Genomic DNA, 22,490 nt, shown 5'->3' with positions numbered 1-22,490 from the left:
ATGACAACAATTCCAAAAAAAACTGTCTTGTAAAGCTATCCATTGTTTAATCCTCTTTCTGAGCTTATCATCTCTCATAATAGAGGGCTGGTGACTCAGTTTTTCAGGCTAGCGGATGGGAAATTGCAGTACAGAGAGTGGAAACCAACATTGTCGCTCGTTGCTATGGTCCTAGCTGATAGTTTGCATAGTGTTACCAACTCTGCGTATATATAGTGTGTGTAGTGACTGGGAGTGAGATTTGAGTGAACAGTGTACTGCCAGACTTTTACGCAGCTAAATAACTTCTCTGCAAAACAGCATCATACACTAGGGAGAAACCAAACATGGTGCAACTATTTTCAGTGGGCGCTGATGACCACGCTGTTTAGCGCCCGAAAACCTCAAACCACACACACACACACACACACACACACACAACTATTTTCAGCAGACCATCCTTGTATTCGAGAGGGTGAAGGCCCAAATCTCATCCAGCTATCCTGATTTAGGTTTTCTACAGTTTACCTAGATAACGTCAGGCAAATGCCATGATGGTTCCTACTATAAGGCTGTGGCCAAATTCCTGTTCCACCTGTGTGAAACTAGGCACCTGTAACTATGTAAATGCCTGTATGTATGAATTTTGTTATTTTCATTGTTCTTAGACAAATGTTAGTTCAATCAAGATCTTGTCCCATAGTTATGAACAAATGTGCTTGTGGAGTAATTATCAGAGTTAATACAGATGTGTACAACTGGTTGGTAAATGTACTCATATGGTTTGGTTAAAATCTCCAATGCTTTAAACTGATCTTTACAATGAGCTCAATTGCTGTTTTTGGTTATTGTTCTTATGGTCCTGTTCTGTAGTTTGAAAATTGTGTTCATACTTCATGTATTTGACCCTCATAAAAGAATTACATTGCTAATAATTGAGTGCATGCATATGAATAGTATGTAATTAAAAGACACTGTCTGTTACACACTAATGGCAGGACTCCAAGGGCATAACATGCTGATGACATTTGGCTGAAAGCATCATTAAGTGTCCACAACACTTGAACTGGTAACAACAATGTAAGGAAAAGATAGATTGGTACTTACCGTAAAGATGATACAGTAAGCTGCAAACAGGCACTCAACAAAGCACACCTCACGCAAATGTGACCGTCATCTCCAGGAGCTCAGACCAGACTGCAGTGTATGCAGATGCCATAAACATTTAATTTAGTCTCATAATTTTCACTCTTGAAACTCAAATAATGGCATTTGTTTTCTTAATGTTCGGTTTAACTCTATTGCCGGTAGGCGATGGAGGCGCAGGTAGATGCGGGTCGGGCCCGATCTATCGGACTGTCCAACTTCAATGCGAGGCAGGTAAAGCGCGTGTGGCAGTCGGCACGCATCAGGCCAGCCAACCTGCAGGTGGAACTGCACGTCTACTTCCAGCAGGCCGAGCTGCGTGCGTTCTGCCGGGCCCTTGACGTCACCGTCTGTGCCTACATCCCACTGGGGGGGCCACACCGACAGCCTCCCAGCCACAATGCAAATGCTGCAGATGCTAACAAGTATGTACCTATTTCTTTTTTTTTAATATATTTTATGACAATATCACATGATCCTTTTGTAACACCTTAACCAGTTTCAACAACTGTCTTCTTTAGGATGTGGAGACATTAAAAGAGCAGGCAAAGACCATTATATGCAGGGACAGTTTGAGAACATTTTTCTACATGAGTGACACGTCTGCAATCCTTTGTGACCATTATCATTGAAGGTAAACTCTTCCAGGTTTTTAGGCTACATCACAATTCTTCTGTACTACCGATGTTTTGGCCTCTCTGCTGGGATCTTTTTCAGGACCTTGTCTTTGAGGTCAGCTGGCTGTGAACATCACAAGATTCCAGTAGAGAGCTAATCGTGTAATGCGGCCTAACAACCTGGAAGATTTAAACTTCAAGTGACATATTATTTGATGCCCCCTTTCCCCTCCCCCTTACATGAGACATAGGTTGCCTTCCCTTGGGCTTTTGGTAAGACTTTAAGCTAAATCTCGATAATGGAAATAGTTTGTTTTCCGCTTAAAGTATATTCTACATAGACAATCTTTTGTAACATAAATAAGTTTCTTAATCTTATTCCAGTGCTGTATATTAAAAGAAGAAACAATTTCCATTTGAGGCAACATATGAGATTTTTAAAAGTTTTTAGTGGAAGCAAAAGAAAGTAGATCTATTGCATTGTTTAACAGAATAAAAATGTGCTACATCTTAAACAGAGTGGAAACAATAAAAATATAAAATTTATGTTTTTGTCTGTTTAACAGTGGAACTTTACAAATTCTGTACTTTACAAATTGTTTCACTTTCTGTTGGAAAAAGTGGCAAAGAAGTACAAAAATTATCACACAAAGGAATTATAGATATTGGCAACAGACACCATATTGATCCAGCAGCCGCTGTGAATTAAGACACAAAGGAATTGCAGACATAAGCTGTGAGTTCGCATTGACTGAAATCAATGGGAAAAGTTGAAAACTTGTGCCGGACCAGGATTCGATCTGGGTCTCCTGTTACTCTAGCTCGTCTCCTGTCAGACAAGTCCAAAAGAGCAGACACACACTATATATACACACACTAAAGAGGCAAAGAAACTGGTACATCTGCCTAATATCATGTAAGACCCTCGCGAGCACACAGAAGTGCCACAATACGATGTGGCATGGACTCGACTAATGTCTGAAGTAGTACTGGAACTGACACCATGACTCCTGCAGGGCTGTCCATAAATCTGTAAGAGTATGAGCGGGTGGAGATCTCTTCTGAACAGCATGTGCCAAGTCATCCGAGATATGCTCAATAATGTTCATTTCTGGGGAGTGGCCAGTGGAAGTGTTTAAACATAGGAGGGTGTTCCTGGAGTCATTCTGTAGCAATTCTTGACATGTGGAGTGTCACATTGTCCTGCTGGAATTGCCCAAGTCTGTCAGAATGCACAATGGACATGAACAGATGCAGGTGATCAGACAGGATGCTGACTGTAACTCCAACTGACATGCCCAACACTATCACAGAGACTCCACCAGCTTGAACAGTCCCCTGCTGACATGCAGAGACCACGGATTCATGACATTGTCTCTATACCCGTACACGTCCATCTGCTCGATGCAATTTGAAATGAGACTTGTTTGACCAGTCATCAACAGTCCAGTGTTGGTATCGAGGAGTCCAGGCGAGTCGTAAAGCTTTGTGTTGTGCAGTCATCAAGGGTATGCGAGTGGGCCTTCGGCTCCAAAAGTCCATATTGATACTGTTCATTGAGTAGTTCACATGCTGACAATTGTTGATGGCCCAGCATTGAAATCTGCAGCAATCTGCAGAAGGGTTGCACTTCTGTCACGTCGGACAATTATTTTCAGTCATCGTTGGTCCCGTTCTCGCAGGATCTTTTTCTGGCAGCAGTGATGTGAGAGATTTGATGTTTTGCCAGATTCCTAATTTTCAATGTAGACTCGTGAAATGGTCATACATGAAAATCCCCACATAATCGCTACCTCGGAGATGCTGTGTCCCATCGCTCGTGCGCTGACTGTAACACCACGTTCAAACTCACTTAAATCTTGATAATCTGCAGTCACAGCAGCAGTAACTGATCTAACAACAGCGCCAGACATTCGTTGTCTTACATATGCTTTGCCGATCACAGTGCCGTATTCTGCCTGTTTACGTATCTCTGTATTTGAATATGCGTGCCTGTACCAGTTTATTTAGCGCTTCAGCGTATAAAAAAAGGTGGAACAGCCACTGATCTCTTCAGTGCAGAAGCACACCAGGTCAAACTCTTATGTGAATGGAAAATGGCGCAAGTAATGAGAACAATGGGCAAGGGGCACCTACAGTCGTTGTTGTTGTTGTTGTTGTTGTTGTTGTGGTCTTCAGTCCTGAGACTGGTTTGATGCAGCTCTCCATGCTACTCTATCCTGTGCAAGCTTTTTCATCTCCCAGTACCTACTGCAACCTACATCCTTCTGAATCTGCTTAGTGTATTCATCTCTTGGTCTCCCCCTACGATTTTTACCCTCCACGCTGCCCTCCAATACTAAATTGGTGATCCCTTGATGCCTCAGAACATGTCCTACCAACCGATCCCTTCTTCTGGTCAAGTTGTGCCACAAACTTCTCTTCTCCCCAATCTTATTCAATACTTCCTCATTAGTTATGTGATCTACCCATCTAATCTTCAGCATTCTTCTGTAGCACCACATTTCGAAAGCTTCTATTCTCTTCTTGTCCAAACTATTTATCGTCCATGTTTCACTTCCATACATGGCTACACTCCATACGAATACTTTCAGAAATGACTTCCTGACACTTAAATCAATACTGGATGTTAACAAATTTCTCTTCTTCAGAAACGCTTTCCTTGCCATTGCCAGCCTACATTTAATATCCTCTCTACTTCGACCATCATCAGTTATTTTGCTCCCCAAACAGGAAAACTCCTTTACTACTTTAAGTGCCTCATTTCCTAATCTAATTCCCTCAGCATCACCCGACTTAATTAGACTACATTCCATTATCCTTGTTTTGCTTTTGTTGATGTTCATCTTATATCCTCCTTTCAAGACACTGTCCATTCCGTTCAACTGCTCTTCCAAGTCCTTTGCTGCCTCTGACAGAATTACAATGTCATCGGCGAACCTCAAAGTTTTTATTTCTTCTCCATGAATTTTAATACCTACTCCAAATTTTTCTTTTGTTTCCTTTACTGCTCGCTCAATATACAGATTGAATAACATCGGGGAGAGGCTACAACCCTGTCTTACTCCCTTCCCAACCACTGCTTCCCTTTCATGTCCCTCGACTCTTATAACTGCCATCTGGTTTCTGTACAAATTGTAAATAGCCTTTCGCTCCCTGTATTTTACCCCTTCCACCTTTAGAATTTGAAAGAGAGTATTCCAGTCAACATTGTCAAAAGCTTTCTCTAAGTCTACAAATGCTAGAAACGTAGGTTTGCCTTTCCTTAATCTTTCTTCTAAGATAAGTCGTAAGGTCAGTACTGCCTCGCGTGTTCCAGTGTTTCTACGGAATCCAAACTGATCTTCCCCGAGGTTGGCTTCTACTAGTTTTTCCATTCGTCTGTAAAGAATTCGTGTTAGTATTTTGCAGCTGTGACTTATTAAGCTGATAGTTCGGTAATTTTCACATCTGTCAACACCTGCTTTCTTTGGGATTGGAATTATTATATTCTTCTTGAAGTCTGAGGGTATTTCGCCTGTTTCATACATCTTGCTCACCAGATGGTAGAGTTTTGTCAGGACTGGCTCTCCCACAGTCGTAGTGCACTGATAAGTTGAGAATTTGGGTCTGACGGGAGGTGTGCTAGGGTAGTCTGTGCAGTTGCAATGGCCACTGTGTCTGGATGGCTCAGTGGTCAGAACATCTGCTAGTAAGCAGGAGACCCAGGTTAGAATTATGGTCCACCACAAATTTTCAACTTTCCCCATTGATTCCAATCAATGCCCACTCTCATCCGTCTGTAACTCCTTTGTGTGTTAATTTGTAGTGGCTGCTGGATCAGTGCGGTGTCTATTCTTGCAGATGTGTCCGAAAGGCAGACACCACACATACACAAAAATTATCATCTAATTTTGTAATGACATGTTAAGCAGCAGACACTTTTTTACTGTGTAAGTTCTGTGTTACATGTGAAGAAACACACCAGTAAGATGTTAACTTGACAAAATCTGCAGTGAAAGTAGTTGAAAATTGTTAAATGTGACCAAAAGTGCTATGTGTGCAAGTGAAAAGGAAAACACGAATTTGCGTGTGACACAGAAGAGAAATAACCTCTTAATGAATTCTATGTGGACGACATATGGAATGTGTCCTTTAATATGTATTTGTGTACAGTAAATTGCATAACATGCTGAGGTAGTATAGCATTACTTGTTAAGGTACGCCACAGGTGAAATTTGAACCCAGTTACATGGGGACTTGATCAAAAAGTTTACATTTCATGTGCTTTTCTATCGACTACGTCACGATTTTGCACTGAAGTCATGAAAAATAAAATAACACACTTGATTGATCACATAGTCTCCAACAACAGTAGGCCTGTATATTTTTTCCTAACTCTGTACTAGGATTAGGTGACATAAAAAATAGAATTTAACATTATAGAGAGTTGCAACAACTCCTGAAACCCTCAGAAGAAAATCTGTATAACATATGGGGAAGGACTGGTGATATACAGTAGGTACATAAAGAAACCAATAGCAAATAATAAGAATGGAGGACCAAGGGAGAAGCTCTTCTAAGGAGTGTAGTCTTTCTCCTCTACAGTTCCATATACAATTGTATAACTGTTAGTTTACTCATCTTGAGTTGTAAGGATTAATCTGTAATAATTACTTGAGAGAAGGTGAACTTCTTAGCCAAAATTGAATGTAAATAACATTTATTGTCGAATGCTGGTTTCGGTAAGCGAGGTTACCATATACATGTCTGTGAATACATTCATACATTGTGAAATTATACAGAGATAAAATTAAGTACACAAAGCAGATGCATTGTAATAGCAAAACCATATTACAACATATCTCAGTAAAAGGTTATTACAAGACTTAAATACCAGCTGTACAAGTACTCTTTCTGAAACGTTGCCAGGTATGTGAGGGATGAGATGAATGAGCATCGTCAAGTTGAGGTTAAAGTAACAGTGTACAGAGTAATACATCCCATACCACACCCTACTGTGTGCTTCACTGCAGACAGTGCACCACTAGACTGGTAGCTGGATTCCTGATACATGTCAATAACAGACTCCTGAACACCTTTTTTAAAATTATTGTAAAATAGTTTTTAAAACAGAAGCTAAAAATTACTCCTATTACATTTACTTGCACAAGTGCACCTATATAGAAGCTGCTTTACAACTAGGTGCAATTTCCACAAACTGATATACAATAAATTGCTATATGACAGTATTCTGTAATTTATAAAAATCTGCAGACATAATTGTAAAATTATTAAAGTTACAGGCAGGCTTCCACTGTGTTATTTTAATACCAGTCTATGCTGCAGATGAAAACCCAAGTAATTAACACATATGCAAATAGTAAAATAATTACAGTGATAGTGTATAACACAGTTAATTCACACAGTAACAACAGTTAGATGATGTTACCATGCATAGCAGAGTCACAGTCTGTGGCAACATTGTGTTCCAGAGATCTACTACTTAAAATGTATGGACTCATGACAATGATATTAATGGAAAGGCTAAAGTCAATGAGTTAATGTCACATTACACCAATATAAAAACATAAAAGACTTGAGGCAATGATAAGATTACATTCATGTGTGAGATGCATAATGCCCCACTAAATGGTTGTTTACTATATTATGTTAAGAGTATATTCCAATGCACTGTATTTATCTTTATTGCCTGAAATTCCTATCATCATTCATTGTTCAGAGGAGAATGCAATGTCTGAATGATTTTGAGTGTGGAAGGATATGTGGCCTGATGTTTTCATACGTAAGGGTACCACTGTACCTTATTAGAGCAAGTTATCTTCGTAGGCCAACAAATGACCTGAAATCAGTAGCAGTGGAAACACGTCACTAAACTGCAAAGGTCACAGCCTGTAGAGATCAGCTGGACAGAAGCTACCACTGGGGGTTAAACAGCTCTCTGTGCAAAATTGACAATGAATGAAAGCATTCGCACATCTGAAGATGGTAACCATGTGTACTGAAACTGGTAATCAACAGTCAGGTTGTCTACAAGTGATCTTGGCTAAGAAGTTCACCTTTTCTCAAGTAATTACATTGTCACTTAGTACGGCTTGTACAGATTATCTTGTAATATCTATGCACAAATGGACAATAACTTACTAGGTGTGTGTGTGTGTGTGTGTGTGTGTGTGTGTGTGTGTGTGTGTGTGTGTGATGTCTTTTTATATCTTTTTCACTTTCAAGATAGTTTTTTCCTTTGTGTATCAATTTGCCTAATTATAATTACTAAAGGAATCTATTCTGCATGTTGTGTTTAAAGTGCCTTCTTTTTCATTTGAATAATGAACTTTATTCACTGGAATTGTGATAACTTGATTACAATCTGCCTAAAAGGGTATAGGCCCAGTTAAAAGTGTTCATTAACTGGTGTAATTTTTTTTCTTTATATAGATTCAAGTCTCTGATGAGAGTTCAGTCAAAGTGGGCTTTTCACTTGACTAGTGGAATTGTAAAAGAATGTTCAAACAAAGTTTTTCAGTTTCCAGAAATTTGATCGAGGTAATCTTCAGTTTTCAAAACATCAAGTGGAGATTACCTTATACGCTGAGGCCTTGCTTGATGTTGTTTGCAGAAGTAGAGTAAAACCAGTTAAAGGTGTAGACACACAGAGCATGAGGGATGACCTTCATGCAAAAGCAATGCTTTCCATCTTGTCTGGTATGGAATTTGACAGCTGCAAACTATTGTGTCATGAGCTATAGCAAATAGTACTAGGCGCATTTGAAAAGTCCGTGCAAAGTCTGAGAGATGGCACCACCGGCATATATTGAGGTCATGTTTATTTAGTGGCATCTTTGGAAAGAATGCACACCAAATTCCAGCCATATTGGTCTATCTCTTTGTGTTTGGCATTTGTGTGAGTCAAGGAAGTCAAGTGATTGTCAGAAAACGGACAAAAAAAAAATTTCATGTGGTGATTAAACATTACTTTATGAAAGGCAAAATGCCTCAGGAGACTGAAGAGAAACTTGATAAACATTACAGCGACTCTGCACCTTCGATTAGAACACTTTATAAATGGTTTCAAAATTTTCGGAATGGCCAGATGGGCACAAGTGATGCTGAACGTTCTGAATGCCCTGTAGAGGTTATGACTCCAGAAATCATTGATAAAATCCATGATATGGTGATGGATGACAGAAGAGTTAAGGTGTGTGAGATTGATAGTGCTGTGAGTGTATTGAATGAATGGGTACATAATATTTTGCATAAACATTTGGACTTGAGAAAGCTATTCGCAAGATGGGTTTTGCGATTGCTTATGCTTGACCAAAAACGGAATCGTGTGAAGTGTTGCAAGGATGGTTTGCAGCTGTTCAGGAAGAATACACAGGATTTGAAGTGTCGTTTCATCACTGTGGATGAAACATGGATACATTACTATACTCCTGAGACCAAACAACAATCTAAACAATGGGTTACCAAGGGATAATCTGCACCAAAAAAGGCGAAGACCATTCCTTCGGCCAGAAAGGTTATGGCGACTGTCTTTTGGGATTTGCAAGGGATAATCCTCATTGACTATCTGAAAAGGGTAAAACTATTACAGGTGAATAATATTCATCGTTATTGGACCATTTGAAAACCAAGCTGCAAGAAAAACGCCGGCGATTGGACCCCAAAAAAGTCCTTCTCCATCACGACAATGCACCAGCACACACCTCAGCAGTTGTGGTCGCAAAATTAATGGAAATAGGATTCCAAACCATTTCACATCCCCCCCTATTCTCCAGACTTGGCTCCCTTGGATTTCTATTTGTTCCCCAATTTGAAGAAATGGCTGGCGGGACAAAGGTTTTATTCAAACGAGGAGTTGATTGCAGCAACTTATAGCACTAATTTGCAGACTTGAACAATTCCTATTATTCGGAAGGTATCAACAGATTAGAACAGCATTGGATGAAGTATAGGAGTCTAAAAGGGGAGTATGTCAAAAAATAAAAAAGATTTACCCCAAACATGTAAGTAGTTTTTATTTTTGCACGGACTTTTCAAACTCCCCTCATATATGGAACTGTCTTAGGGTAATTCAAAGATAGCAATCTGAAATAAATAATGTTACATTGAAACAACAGTAATTCAATTATAAAACATTGTACTGTGATACTGTTGCACAATACATAAGTGGAGTTGAAGCATTAGCACAGTCTGTTGTAGCACAGTCTGTTGCAGACTAGACTGCCAGAGTCTTACGTGGAGTGCTAGCAAAATGTGGTTCATTTGTTACTGCTTGGGACTCCTGTGAGCAAAGTAAGCACACTTGAGATAATTTAACAGCAAGATTACAGAGAGAAGTGCGACATCTGTCACATGTTAAAGAAACAGCAAATGTTTTTGCTGCTGTTAAAGTTAGTCACAAAAAGGATAAAAGTCAGTGTTTGCAAAGCAATTTAAGCAAAAACACTGTAAATGAGAAGATTGCTAAGTGCTTTTATTGTTATAAGAAAGATCATTTTAAGTCTGACTGCAAAAAAAGACTGTTTAAGTCAATAAACTAAACCTCAAGCTCTCAGTGCAGAAATTAGTAAGATTTTGGCAACCTCTACTAATTGTGATAATATTCGGTGTGCTAATAGTAAACTACACTCTGCCTGAACAGGCCATGAAGGCCCAATGGAGTGCTGCATCAAAATACATGACTTCCTAGAAGGAATGTGTTTCAACATTTAAAACAATAGGGAAGTTTGAAATTCACACCCAGACAGGAGATAATTCAGTGGCCTGTGCTGAAGGTATTGGATCAGTTAAGTTAAATGCAGTAGTAGTCTGTGTATGGGAACTCTGTACAATAGAGGATGCATTATATGTACCTAGTTTGAAGAAAAATCATTTTTCGGTGGAAACAGCAGATAGTAAAAGTTTAAAAATCATAGTTAATGACAAAATTGGGGTATGTAGTGAGAGATGCAGCAATTGGTATAAAGGCTGAAAATCAGCATTACAGAATCTTGTTTTCAATAGAAAGTGCTGAAAAGGCAAATTGTAAACTGTCTAAATTAGCTCTGTTACAGCATAAGAGGTTGGGACATGTAAACTTTCAATCATCTGAAGAAAATGGCTAACTATGGTTTGAGTCCAAATCTAAAATAATCGCCGGAAGTAAATTCTTTTGTGAAACCTGTCAGTATGGTAAACTGCATAGGAGGGGATTCAAATCAAATTTGCTAATGAATGCTTGTAGTCCAGAAGAATTTTTTTGTGCTGATATATGTGATAAGATTCCAGATGTTGCTTCAGAGGTCTTAGTGTTTCAACAGCTGGTGGAGAGGCAAGACTGTGAAACTAAAGAATTGTTCATCTGCCAGGAGGGCTGTATTAGTCACCTCATAGAAAAGTTCAACACGAGCAACAGTAAGCCTGATGCAAAGCCTGCTGATCACAGTTTTCAGTTGCTCTTGGGACAGTGCCCAGCTGGTGAAGACAAGAAATCCATGGAAAATGTTCCATTTTGCGAGGCTGTAAGTGGTTTCATGTTTGCTGCCACAGTGATAACACGTGCTATAAATTTTTCTATCAGTCAGGTAAGTCAGGTTTTCAACAACTCTGTATCAGAGCATTGGACTGTTGTTAAACACCTACAAATAGAACTTCATCTACATCTACATCTACATCTACATGACTACTCTGCAATTCACATTTAAGTGCTTGGCAGAGGGTTCATCGAACCACAATCATACTATCTCTCTACCGTTCCACTCCTGAACAGCGCACGGGAAAAACGAACACCTAAACCTTTCTGTTTGAGCTCTGATTTCTCTTATTTTATTTTGATGATCATTCCTACCTATGTAGGTTGAGCTCAACAAAATATTTTCGCATTCGGAAGAGAAAGTTGGCGACTGAAATTTCGTAAATAGATCTCATCGCGACGAAAAACGTCTTTGCTTTAATGACTTCCATCCCAACTCGCGTATCATATCTGCCACACTCTCTCCCCTATTAAGTGATAATACAAAATGAGCTGCCCTTTTTTGCACCCTTTCGATGTCCTCCGTCAGTCCCACCAGGTAAGGATCCCACACCGCGTAGCAATATTCTAACAGAGGACGAATGAGTGTAGTGTAGGGCTGTCTCTCTAGTGGACTTGTTGCATCTTCTAAGTGTCCTGCCAATGAAATGCAACCTTTGGCTCACCTTCCCCACAATATAATCTATGTGGTCTTTCCAACTGAAGTTGTTCGTAATTTTAACACCCAGGTACTTAGTTGAATTGACAGCCTTGAGAATTGTACTATTTATCGAGTAATCGAATTCTAATGGATTTCTTTTGGAACTCATGTGGATCACCTCACACTTTTCATTATTTAGCGTCAATTGCCACCTGCCACACCATACAGCAATCTTTTCTAAATCGCTTTGCAACTGATACTGGTCTTCAGATGACCTTACTAGACGGTAAATTACAGCATCATCTGCGAACAACCTAAGAGAACTGCTCAGATTGTCACCCAGGTAATTTATATAGATCAGGAACAGCAGAGGTCCTAGGACGCTTCCCTGGGGAACACCTGATATAACTTCAGTTTTACTCGATGATTTGCCGTCTATTACTACGAACTGCGACCTTCCTGACAGGAAATCACGAATCCAGTCGCACAACTGAGACGATACCCCATAGGCCTGCAGCTTGATTAGAAGTCGCTTGTGAGGAATGGTGTCAAAAGCTTTCCGGAAATCTAGAAATACGGAATCAACTTGAGATCCCCTGTCGATAGTGGCCATTACTTCGTGCGAATAAAGAGCTAGCTGCGTTGCACAAGAATGATGTTTTCTGAAACCATGCTGATTACTTATCAATAGATTGTTCCCTTCGAGGTGATTAATAATGTTTGAATACAGTATATGCTCCAAAACCCTACTGCAAACCGACGTCAATGATATAGGTCTGTAGTTCGATGGTGGTACATGAAGGTACATGAGACAAAGGTATTAAATACAGTGGGAGTAGTCTTAAACCTAATGTACACTCAGATCCTGATATTAGTACTCGTCATTCAACAACAGGTTGTGTCAGTATATTAATCAGTAGACTAGTTACCTGGACATTGGCAGACAAAAATGTGTTGCCAGATTAACAATGGAATTGGAGTATGTTGCAGCATCTGATGGAGCTGTTGTAATAATTTGGCTTTGCACATTCTTGCAGCAGCTCAGTGTCAACATGAAACAACCAGCATAACTCTTTGTGGTCAACCAGGGTGCATTGCAATTGTTAAAAAATAATGAATGTCACAAAAGGACTAAACACATAGATAAAGTCTCATTATGCCTGTGAAGAGATAAATGATGGTTCTATTCTTGTATCCTATGTCAAGTCAGAATATAAGGTGGAGCATTATTGTGATGCAATTTGCACAAGTGGTTTTGCCACAACTCTAGACATTTTCTTTGGAATGTTACACACAGGTGCCGCAAAACTTCCAGATAGTATTCCTTATTGACTGTACGGGCATACGACAGGAACTCATGATGCACTATCCCACTGTAATCGAAGGAAACAGTGAGGAGAACCTTCACATGTGATCAGACTTGTCAAATTTTTCTTTTGGTCTTGGCTTTTCAGGCAGTTTTTGGGACGATTGGGCCTCGGTTTCGATATCATACCCAAACACCCTCTTTCGTCACCTGTGAGCACCTTCTTTAGAAGTTCTAGATTGTTGTCAGCTTCATTTATCAACTCTTGAACAATGTTTATATGATGTTGTTTTTGATCACAATTCAACAATTTTGGAACACACTTTGCTGTTACATATTTCTTGTCCCAAACATCTGAAAAAATTGTTTGAGCCAAAGGATACACTGACATCATCAACAACCTCTCTGATGATGATTCAGCAATTTTTCAGAACTATTTTCATTACTTCTTCCACATTGTCATCAGTAATTGATATGCTAGGGCATCCAGGGCAGTCATCATCCTCAATGTCTACTCAGTCCTCTTTGAAATGTTTATGCCACTTGTAAACTCTTACTTTACTCATAGTAGCAATACGAGAGAAGGAAAGTTGCTACTCACCATATAGCGGAGATGCTGAGCCGCGATAGGCACAATAAAAAGATTCACACAATCATAGCTTTCGGCCATTAAGGCCTTTGTCAGCAGTACACACATACACACACCCACTCACCCACTCACAACTTGCACACACATCTGGAGTCCCAGAGAGCTGAAACTACACTGCGAGCAGCAGCACCAGTGCATGATGGGAGTGGCAACTGGGTGGGGGTAAGAAGGAGGCTGGGGTGGGGAGGGGGAGGGATAGTATGGTGGGAGTGGCAGACAGTGAAGTGTTTCAATTTAGACAGAGGGTAGGAGAGAAGGTGCGGAGGGGGGAGGGGGTAAGTAGCGGAAAGGAGAGGGGGGAAAAAAATTAAAAGACTAGGTGTGGCGGTGAAATGATGGCTGTGTAGTGCTGGAATGGGAACAGGCAGGGGGCTGGATGGGTGAGGACAGTGACTAATGAAGGTTGAGGCCAGGAGGGTTACGGGAACCGAGGCTGTATTTCAGGGAAAGTCCCCACCTGCGCAATTCAGAAAAGCTGGTGTTGGTGGGAAGGATCCATATGGCACAGGCTGTGAAGTAGTCATTGAAATGAGGGGTACCATGTTTGGCAGTGTGTTCAGCTACAGGGTGGTCCACTTGTTTTTTGGCCACAGTTTGTCGGTGGCCGTTCATGCGGACAGACAGCTTGTTGGTTGGCATGCCTACATAGAATGCAGCACAGTGGTTGCAGCTTAGCTTGTAGATCACACGACTGGTTTCACAGGGAGCCCTGTCTTTCATGTGATAGGTAATGTTAGTGATCGGACTGGAGTAGGTTGTGCCTATCCCCTATATGGTGAGTAGCAACTTTCCTTCTCTCGTATTGTTACATTCCATCCTGTATTTTCCATTGTTTGATTTACTCATAGTAGATTCACCAAAAGCCACAATCAACATTTTGAATGCAGTGTTGCACTTCATTTCTTTCTTCAAGCAAAATTTAATGCAAATTCTTTGCTGCTCAATCTTTTATGAAAGTAAAAATTCGCCAAGCACTCGAAAACACGTCTAATCTTTTTTTTTTTTTTTTTTTTTTTTTTTAAATCGGTTGTATGAAACCTGTGAAAATAAAAAGTTCCCAGTTCCCATTATTTTTGATCACACCTTGTATAGTTCAGGAGATTTTATGTTTTATACACAGGAGTTTGATTCTTTAAAGAATTGATGGTGCGGGTTTATTGGTGCACCCTAATTGATCTTAGCTTATTCTTGTCCCCTGTTTGACATATACAATATAACTACCACACCACCTCCACTGAATATCAGTTCTCCAAATTTACCTAGCAGAGTTTCGTGAGAACCACATCACCTTTCCTCCAGAGATTTCCATTTAAGATACCTGAGCAGCTTTGTATAGGCTATATCCATCTGCTATGATTCTGGCTGCACATCTCTGATTTCTTCTGATGTCTGTTGCCATACCTATTTGATAAGGATACATAATACTGGAACAGCAGTCTAGAATTGGTCATACTAATATCTTGTATGAATTTTTCCTGTGTAATTACTCCACACTCCCATAACCCTTCCACCAATACTGGTTCTCCCTTTTGCCATCCCCACTAAAACTTTTGTGTCAGTCCAATTTCATATAACTTTTTGTATTACTCCTGAATGTTTAAATGATGTTTCGTGCTCCAGACACGTATCACTCATCTTGTAATTCAGTGGTGTCGGGTTCATTCTTTTTGTCATGGTCACTTTCTGCTTTTCCTCCACATTTACAGAGAGCAACATTTCTTACTTACTCATTTACAGTTGGAGACAAAAGCTTGACTAGCATTAAGCAGTACAGTTATGATTTATTGTTAATGCAGCATACAGACAAAGTTTCTACGATGTCTTTGTCTCATGTTGACTAATTCCACATCACTGAAGGTTCACCTTTGTGATATGATCTACAGAACACAATGGATGGATGAATGAATGAATGAATGGGTCAATTAATCAAGCAACCAAATAAAATTTTGTCTAAGTTTATCAGTGTTTCCGTTGGTGTGTTCAGCTCACATCAGTCTAGAAATGTGTCCATTATTCAGGAACACACATTTTCAGTAACTTCCCAGAAAAATTGAAATTTTAGTTACCAACAAAGTACTAAGAGCTGCCTGAAGAATTTTTTGATGATAGTCTTGTTCTCCATTGATGAATTTGTTAGCAGAGCCGACTGGTTGCATTATTATTAACCACTGATAAGCGGAAACATTATTCCAAAAATAGAAAACAGTCGCTGTTGCAAGTGTTTTATTAATAATGACACATTTTGTGTGGTTAGCTCATTCCCAGATTATCTGTAATTAGATCAACAATCCTGTTACAGAACAATTTATTCATGATCAGTGGAATAGCTTAGCTAAAAGTGAGATGTAAAGTGATTCACTAGCCTTGAACAGCAGGGACAGCATTAGTCATATTTAAAAGCCATTGGTATGATTGAGTTAAAGCAAAGGCCACAATCATCAAATATGAATCACTAGCAGTTTACTGAAATAGTTATTTTCTGTGTCACTAGTAGTTAATCTATTTGCAATTTTTAAGAATATTATATTCAGTTCCATCTTTTTGATTGGCTCTGAGCAGCATTTACTTTATTTCAGTCCCTTTTTCCTATCAGCGCTGCCACTCTGCACTTTCACTAAATTTTGTCCTCGAGCCAGCCTACTGCGCCTACTGTGCAGGCCACTCACTTCAGCATTCACTTTGTCTAGAGCAGTGTCGCTAGCCTATTTGCTTACTGCATGTTACTGTGGTTTGGTGAGTTTCATTTTGATTCCTTATGCTGCATTCATGCATTTTGCGCTTTTAGCCTGGAGGTTTTCACTTGCCATTTCAGGCTTTCCTTCATGTATATTTCATGACTGTGGCCTTCACTTTAATGCTACCACATCAGTGGCTTCCGAATACGACTAATTCGATCTCTGCTGTTTGAGGCAAAAGAAATACTTCACTTCTCACCTTTAATTTAGCTATCTCATTGATCGATTCTCGATAGGTTCGTGAGTAAAGTGTTATTAACAAGATTGGTATTACTAATGATAGATAATCTGAAGATGCACTAATTGGGCAAAATGCATCATTATTAATACTGCACTTGCAACAGGGACTGTTTTCTATTTTTGGATAATTGAATCACTCTTGCTGCATCAGGCCAAAATGGAGTGGAGTAATGTGTTAAACATCATTAACACTGACCACTGCAAGACTGAATGCTGTCAGGTGGTGTTGCAGGCAAGTGAGGTGGCACAGTGAGCAGAGACGATTGGGGAATCATTTTTGCCATGATACGGGGAGACCCGCTGACATAAGTGACTCTGACAGAGAGCAGGTTGTCGTGGCCTGCAACTGTGAACAAGCTTCTCAGAAATGGTATAGCCAGTCTTCTATTTGTATGCTGCTTTCATGAGCATCTAGGAAAGTGCTTCAGGATGGCGAAACGGTGATGAGGTGATGAGGTGCTGGACATTGAAGCTTCATCGCAGAATGTGGAGGTCCGAGGCTTGCCTCTCTGTACAGAAGGACAGGTGGCAATCTGATGACGGAGTACAATGCTGGTGCTTCAGAGCACCAAGCACTGAGTGGGCACAATTGAGCTGGTTCTTCACAGAAGACGACACACACGTGATCCCGTGTTGACTTGACGATATTGTCAGTTAGAATTGAACTGTGCACGGTGTGATCGAGACTAGACTGTGTACTGATGCAAACTGCATCAGTCCTCAACTGTCAAACATTTCTGCATTTAGTAAAAGTTGCAAGACCCCCAACTGATATTCCCTAGTTATTCATTAATTTGCAACTCTCTGAATTGGTAGTCCAACAACTTGAAGATAAACGTACAATTTATTCTTCTCTTAATGTGCGGTGGCTCTGATCTGGACCATGTGTAACATTTTACTGATAAAATAAGGCCATTACAAACATCATCACTTTAGTTGACATTATTATTCATTAGACATTCAGGATGTAAATATGTTTGGAGCCATGTACGGTGCACAAGTCTCTTTGCTGTGCTTGAGATTTCAGCCACAATTATACCACTCCAGTCACTGCACAGAGCCCTAAAGGAACACCTCAGACAGACAAACAGAACAGCAACAAAATGTGATCAAAAGTAATATTGTTATCAAATAAAGATAACTTTAATTTTTGAGATGATGATTTTACCTAACTTCCGACCAAATCCCCACTAATGCTGAATTTATCGTGCTTGTTATTTATAGACAGTTACAGTATGGGGGTTGAGAGTTAACCGACTACCTTTAACCACAATTATTACAGGTAAAACCACTGAAAATCTAATACCCTCTCATCTGCTGCCTCTTATACAATAAGGTGACAAAAGTCATGGGATAGTGATTTGCATATACACGGATGGCAGTAGTATCGTGTACACAAGGTATGAAACAGCAGTGCATTGGTGGAGCTGTCATTTGTAATCAGGTGATTCATGTGAAAAGCTTTCTGACACTATAATGGCCACATGACAGAAATTGACGGATTTTGGATGCAGAATGGTAGTGGAGCTAGATGCATGGGACATTCCATTTCAGAAATCATTAAGGAATTCAATATTCAGCATGAAGAGAGTGCCAAGAATACCAAATTTCAGGCATTACACAGTGCTTGATGGTCTTCAATTAATGACCAAGGGCAATGGCATTTTGTAGGGTTGTCAGTGCATGAAATAACTGCAGAAATCAATATGAGATGTACGATGAACGCATCTGTCAAAACAGTGCAGTGAAATTTGGTGTTAATGGGCTATGGCAGCAGTGCCTTTGCTAACAGCACAACATCAGCTGCACCACCTCTCCTGGGCTCGTGACCATATTGGTTAGACTTTAGATCACTGGGAAATGATGGCCTGGTCAGATGAGTCCCAATTTTGGTTGGTAAGAGCTGATGATAGGGTTTGAGTGTGGTGCAAACCCCACGAAGCTGTGGATCCAGGTTGTCAACAAGCTGGTGGCAGCTCCATAATGGTGTGAGCTGCATTTACATGGAATGGACAGTGTCCTCTGGTCCAAATGAACTGATCATTGATGAGAAATGGTTATGTTCGGCCACTTGGAGATCATTTGCATCCATTCTTGGACTTCATGTTCCCAAATGATAATGGAATCTTTATGGATGACAAAGTGTTACTGGTCCACAGTTGTTTTATGGGTGACTGCACCACAGTTGTTCACAATTAATTTGTGGAACATTCTGGATAATTCAAGTGAATGATTTGGCCACCCAGATTGCCCACCATGAATCTCATCACACATTTATGGGACATAATCGAGAGGTCAGTTCGTGCACATAATCCTGCTCTGACAACACTTCCCCAATTATGGATGGCTGCAGAGGCAGCATTGCTCTATATTTCTGTAGGGGACTTCTTATGACTTGTCAAGTCTATGACGTGTCGAGTTGCTGCACTACATCAGGCAAAAGGAGATCCGACACAATATTAGGAGGTTTCTCTCGACTTTCATTGCCTCATTGTAAACAGACATGGATCAGAATCACTTGCACAAGTATGATAAATAGTGTAAAACTAACTTTGATCCTCCACTTAACAACTATTAGACTACTATCAAATGGGCGTATACATGCTTCGTTTACATCATCAACTTTTTACATATATTTTCATTCTTTGCTTATATTAGATTATCGAGATACGCATGGTTACACAATATTAATTATGTAATAATTTGGTTCAGGTTAAGTTACATGTTACTCTGGTTCATGTAAAGCTAGATTCATATTAACAACAAATAATTAAAGTAGACAGTAGGTCAAATTCTTTTCCAATGACCTCTCAGCACTAAAATTGTCCCTTTTTTCCCACCTTCAAACAGAATTACTATGAAAATTCTTGATTGTCTGGTAAGAGTTAGTTCAGGTATATCACACATCTGAATATCTCAGATAAACAGTCTACACTATAATAACCTATCAGTTCATATTTAATTTCTGTGGCTAATTCAATTTGTCAAACAATGGAAACTCCAGGTTGGAATGTCAACACTATTTGGAAAAGGATAGATTGTTACTCACCATGAAAGTGACACCTTGAGCTGCAGGTAGGCACAACAAAAAGACTCCGAGCTGCCGGAGATGGTGTCTGTGTATGTGTGAAATGTGCTTTCTTGTGTGAATGTGTTTTCTTTGCTGAAGAAGGCTTTGGCAAAAAGCTAAATGTGTAACAGTCTTTTTGCTGCGCCTGTCTGCAACTCAACATGTCATCTTTATATTGAGTGCAATCTATCCTTTACCTAATATGTCAATTACATTTTTTTATATGCAGAAATTCATCTTAGCAAAAGTCAGTTAAAGTGATCATCTCCAGTGGTAGGAATCAGGAGACAAAGAATTCTAAATTTATTCAACAAATTGCATCAGATCTGCATGCTATTTGATAAGACAATTGTATGTCTTATCTGCAACGATGGTTAAAGCACCTCATGCTAATCCTATATAGGTAAGCAGGGGAAGATAGAAATCTCCCTGGATGTGTTTATCAAGTGAAACTTGCCATATAAAACTCAACATAATAACGTACAAACCCTAAAATAAAATTACACACAAATTTTGTTCTATTAGTATGTAATCCTAAAAATATTCTTTTGTTAGACCTTTACTAGTTTCAGAACAGTACTTAATGCCTAAACATTGTTTGGGCTGGATGTTGCTGCATTGTAACATAGCATTCAAAATGGAGAGACTCAGGAATGGTTGGGGCTCCATTTAGTGATATTGCTGACAACATTAATAATAATTCTGATAGACTATACTATCAGGGCCAATGACTACAAAACAGGTGTTCTTCACATTAAGGGATATCTTTGAGATTCCTTACCTCATCTTACAGTGCTAGCAACTACATACATTATTTCTCCATTGTGATTAAGAACATGTCACCATTTGTACCTGAATTCTGCATAATGCTAGTTAAGTACTATTTTTAATTTTTTTAAATTTTTTAAATTTAAATTTTTTAATTAGAATAGGGCGAAATGTGACCCACTCCCAAGTGCCCAATACTTTGGTAGAGCTTATATGGTATACATCTTATACCATAAATTTTGAAGAATGTGATTCTGGTTTTATGTTTCACTTTAACCTGTTAAGAATGATTGATGACTCTCCTACTTTGATGTCCTCTGTTATTATTCCTATTTCTGTATCTAAGTCCTGATCTGTCATGTTCTTGACCTTTGCTTTCTCTGTTTCTTGTATTTGTATTGTCTTCTTTCGTTCCACATGGTCCACTATTGTGGTGACTATGTGAGACATTGTGTTGGTTACAGTTATTGCTGTCACTAATTGTGTGTGACCTTTCTTATTGTCTGTCAATGGTGTGTATCTGTTACAAATGTTTTAATAAGCTGTTAACTTCACCCCAGTCTTTTCCAAAGAGTTTGTCTGTTACCTTTCATGGTAAGTGGCTGATAATTACTTCTCACAAATGTTCCTTCCGTATGAGATCTTCTAAGTATTTTGCTTTATTAATATATCCTTCAAAGAAATCTCTGTAACCCTTCCGAGAATAATTCTGGTATGGTTTGGAATAGACATAGTCTCTTTTGCACATTATCATTGCAGTTTTTGGTCTAAAAGTGATTTCAGAATCTTGATAAGTTTTTAAAATCTTCTGATTGTAATATCTCCCACTGCACCATGTCTCCAATCATACGGCTTATTAAAAATCTTATTTTGTCATAATCTGTCCATGTTTCTGATGACATACCTTTAAAAGATGTCAGAAATGAAACTGGGTGCTTATCCCCTATTGGTATAAATTTTGGAAACTTTTTTTTTTGTCGTTTACTTAGTATAGCAGTACAGTCACTGCACTTACTATCTTACTTTTTGCCCATAAATCTTCAATATCTCCCCTTATTTCTTGTTTTGTATCCTCTGGATTTTAGTTATGTGATACCTTGTTTGTAATATTTATGTAATTGTCATTGTTATTAGTTATTGATCCTCTATCACCTTTGAGTGTGGTAACTGATGATGTGGATTTATTGTCAAAAGGGCCCTTAGGTTTTCATCTACTTTCTTATTTCATACTTCACATTATAACTTGGGCTTCTCCAGTCTAGATTCTATTTCATTAATAAATGGAGATAGCTCTTTGTCAGTCTTATTCATAAACTTTTGTAATATGTGTTAAGTTGCTAGTAATTCTGTCTCTAAAATTTCAATTCTTTGCATTAAATCATCTTGTTCAGACTTGATCTTATGTACTTAAATGTTTTATTTCACAGTCCAGCTTTTCTTCTATGATTCCTAGTCATTCATCTACTCCTGCAATGTGACTGAATCCTAGATTGACTTGTTTGTCTAAACTGTCCATTGTGCCAGTAAATTGTTAAGTGAAGTCATGTAGTTTGCTGTCCATGCCATATAATCTGTTCTCAACCTTTGTAAAATTATTGTTCATTTGCATGAATCTCTTATTCATTTGAGAAAATTGGCCTAATACCAATTGCATAAACCATTCTATGGTCATATTACCTTCTGTGCAAGCCATGTTACATAATCTATATGTAAATAAATCTGAAATCTAGAAGGGAGTACGGGTGTTACTGGGTACATATTGTTTGTGGGATCAAGTTTCACCTACATGGGGGATGCACATTGAAAAAGTCTGTAAGAAATTAAGC

General features: G+C 39.1%; 1 protein-coding gene across 1 annotated transcript in view; it reads left to right on the top strand.

Annotated features, from left to right (window-relative positions):
• LOC124770431 (aldo-keto reductase family 1 member A1-like) overlaps window positions 1-22,490 on the top strand; it is a gene marked incomplete at its 5' end in the record, with an annotated part of 63,575 nt that overhangs the window by 11,537 nt on the left and 29,548 nt on the right. Inside the window, one exon of the mRNA XM_047249215.1 lies at window positions 1,291-1,550. Within this exon, the coding sequence (XP_047105171.1) occupies window positions 1,291-1,550 (260 nt within the window). The remainder of the gene's footprint in view (window positions 1-1,290; window positions 1,551-22,490) is intronic.

The sequence above is a fragment of the Schistocerca piceifrons genome, unplaced genomic scaffold (genome assembly GCF_021461385.2).
Source record: "Schistocerca piceifrons isolate TAMUIC-IGC-003096 unplaced genomic scaffold, iqSchPice1.1 HiC_scaffold_831, whole genome shotgun sequence".
NCBI classification, from domain to species: Eukaryota; Metazoa; Arthropoda; class Insecta; order Orthoptera; family Acrididae; genus Schistocerca; species Schistocerca piceifrons.
This window is presented reverse-complemented; position numbering and strand designations above follow the sequence as displayed.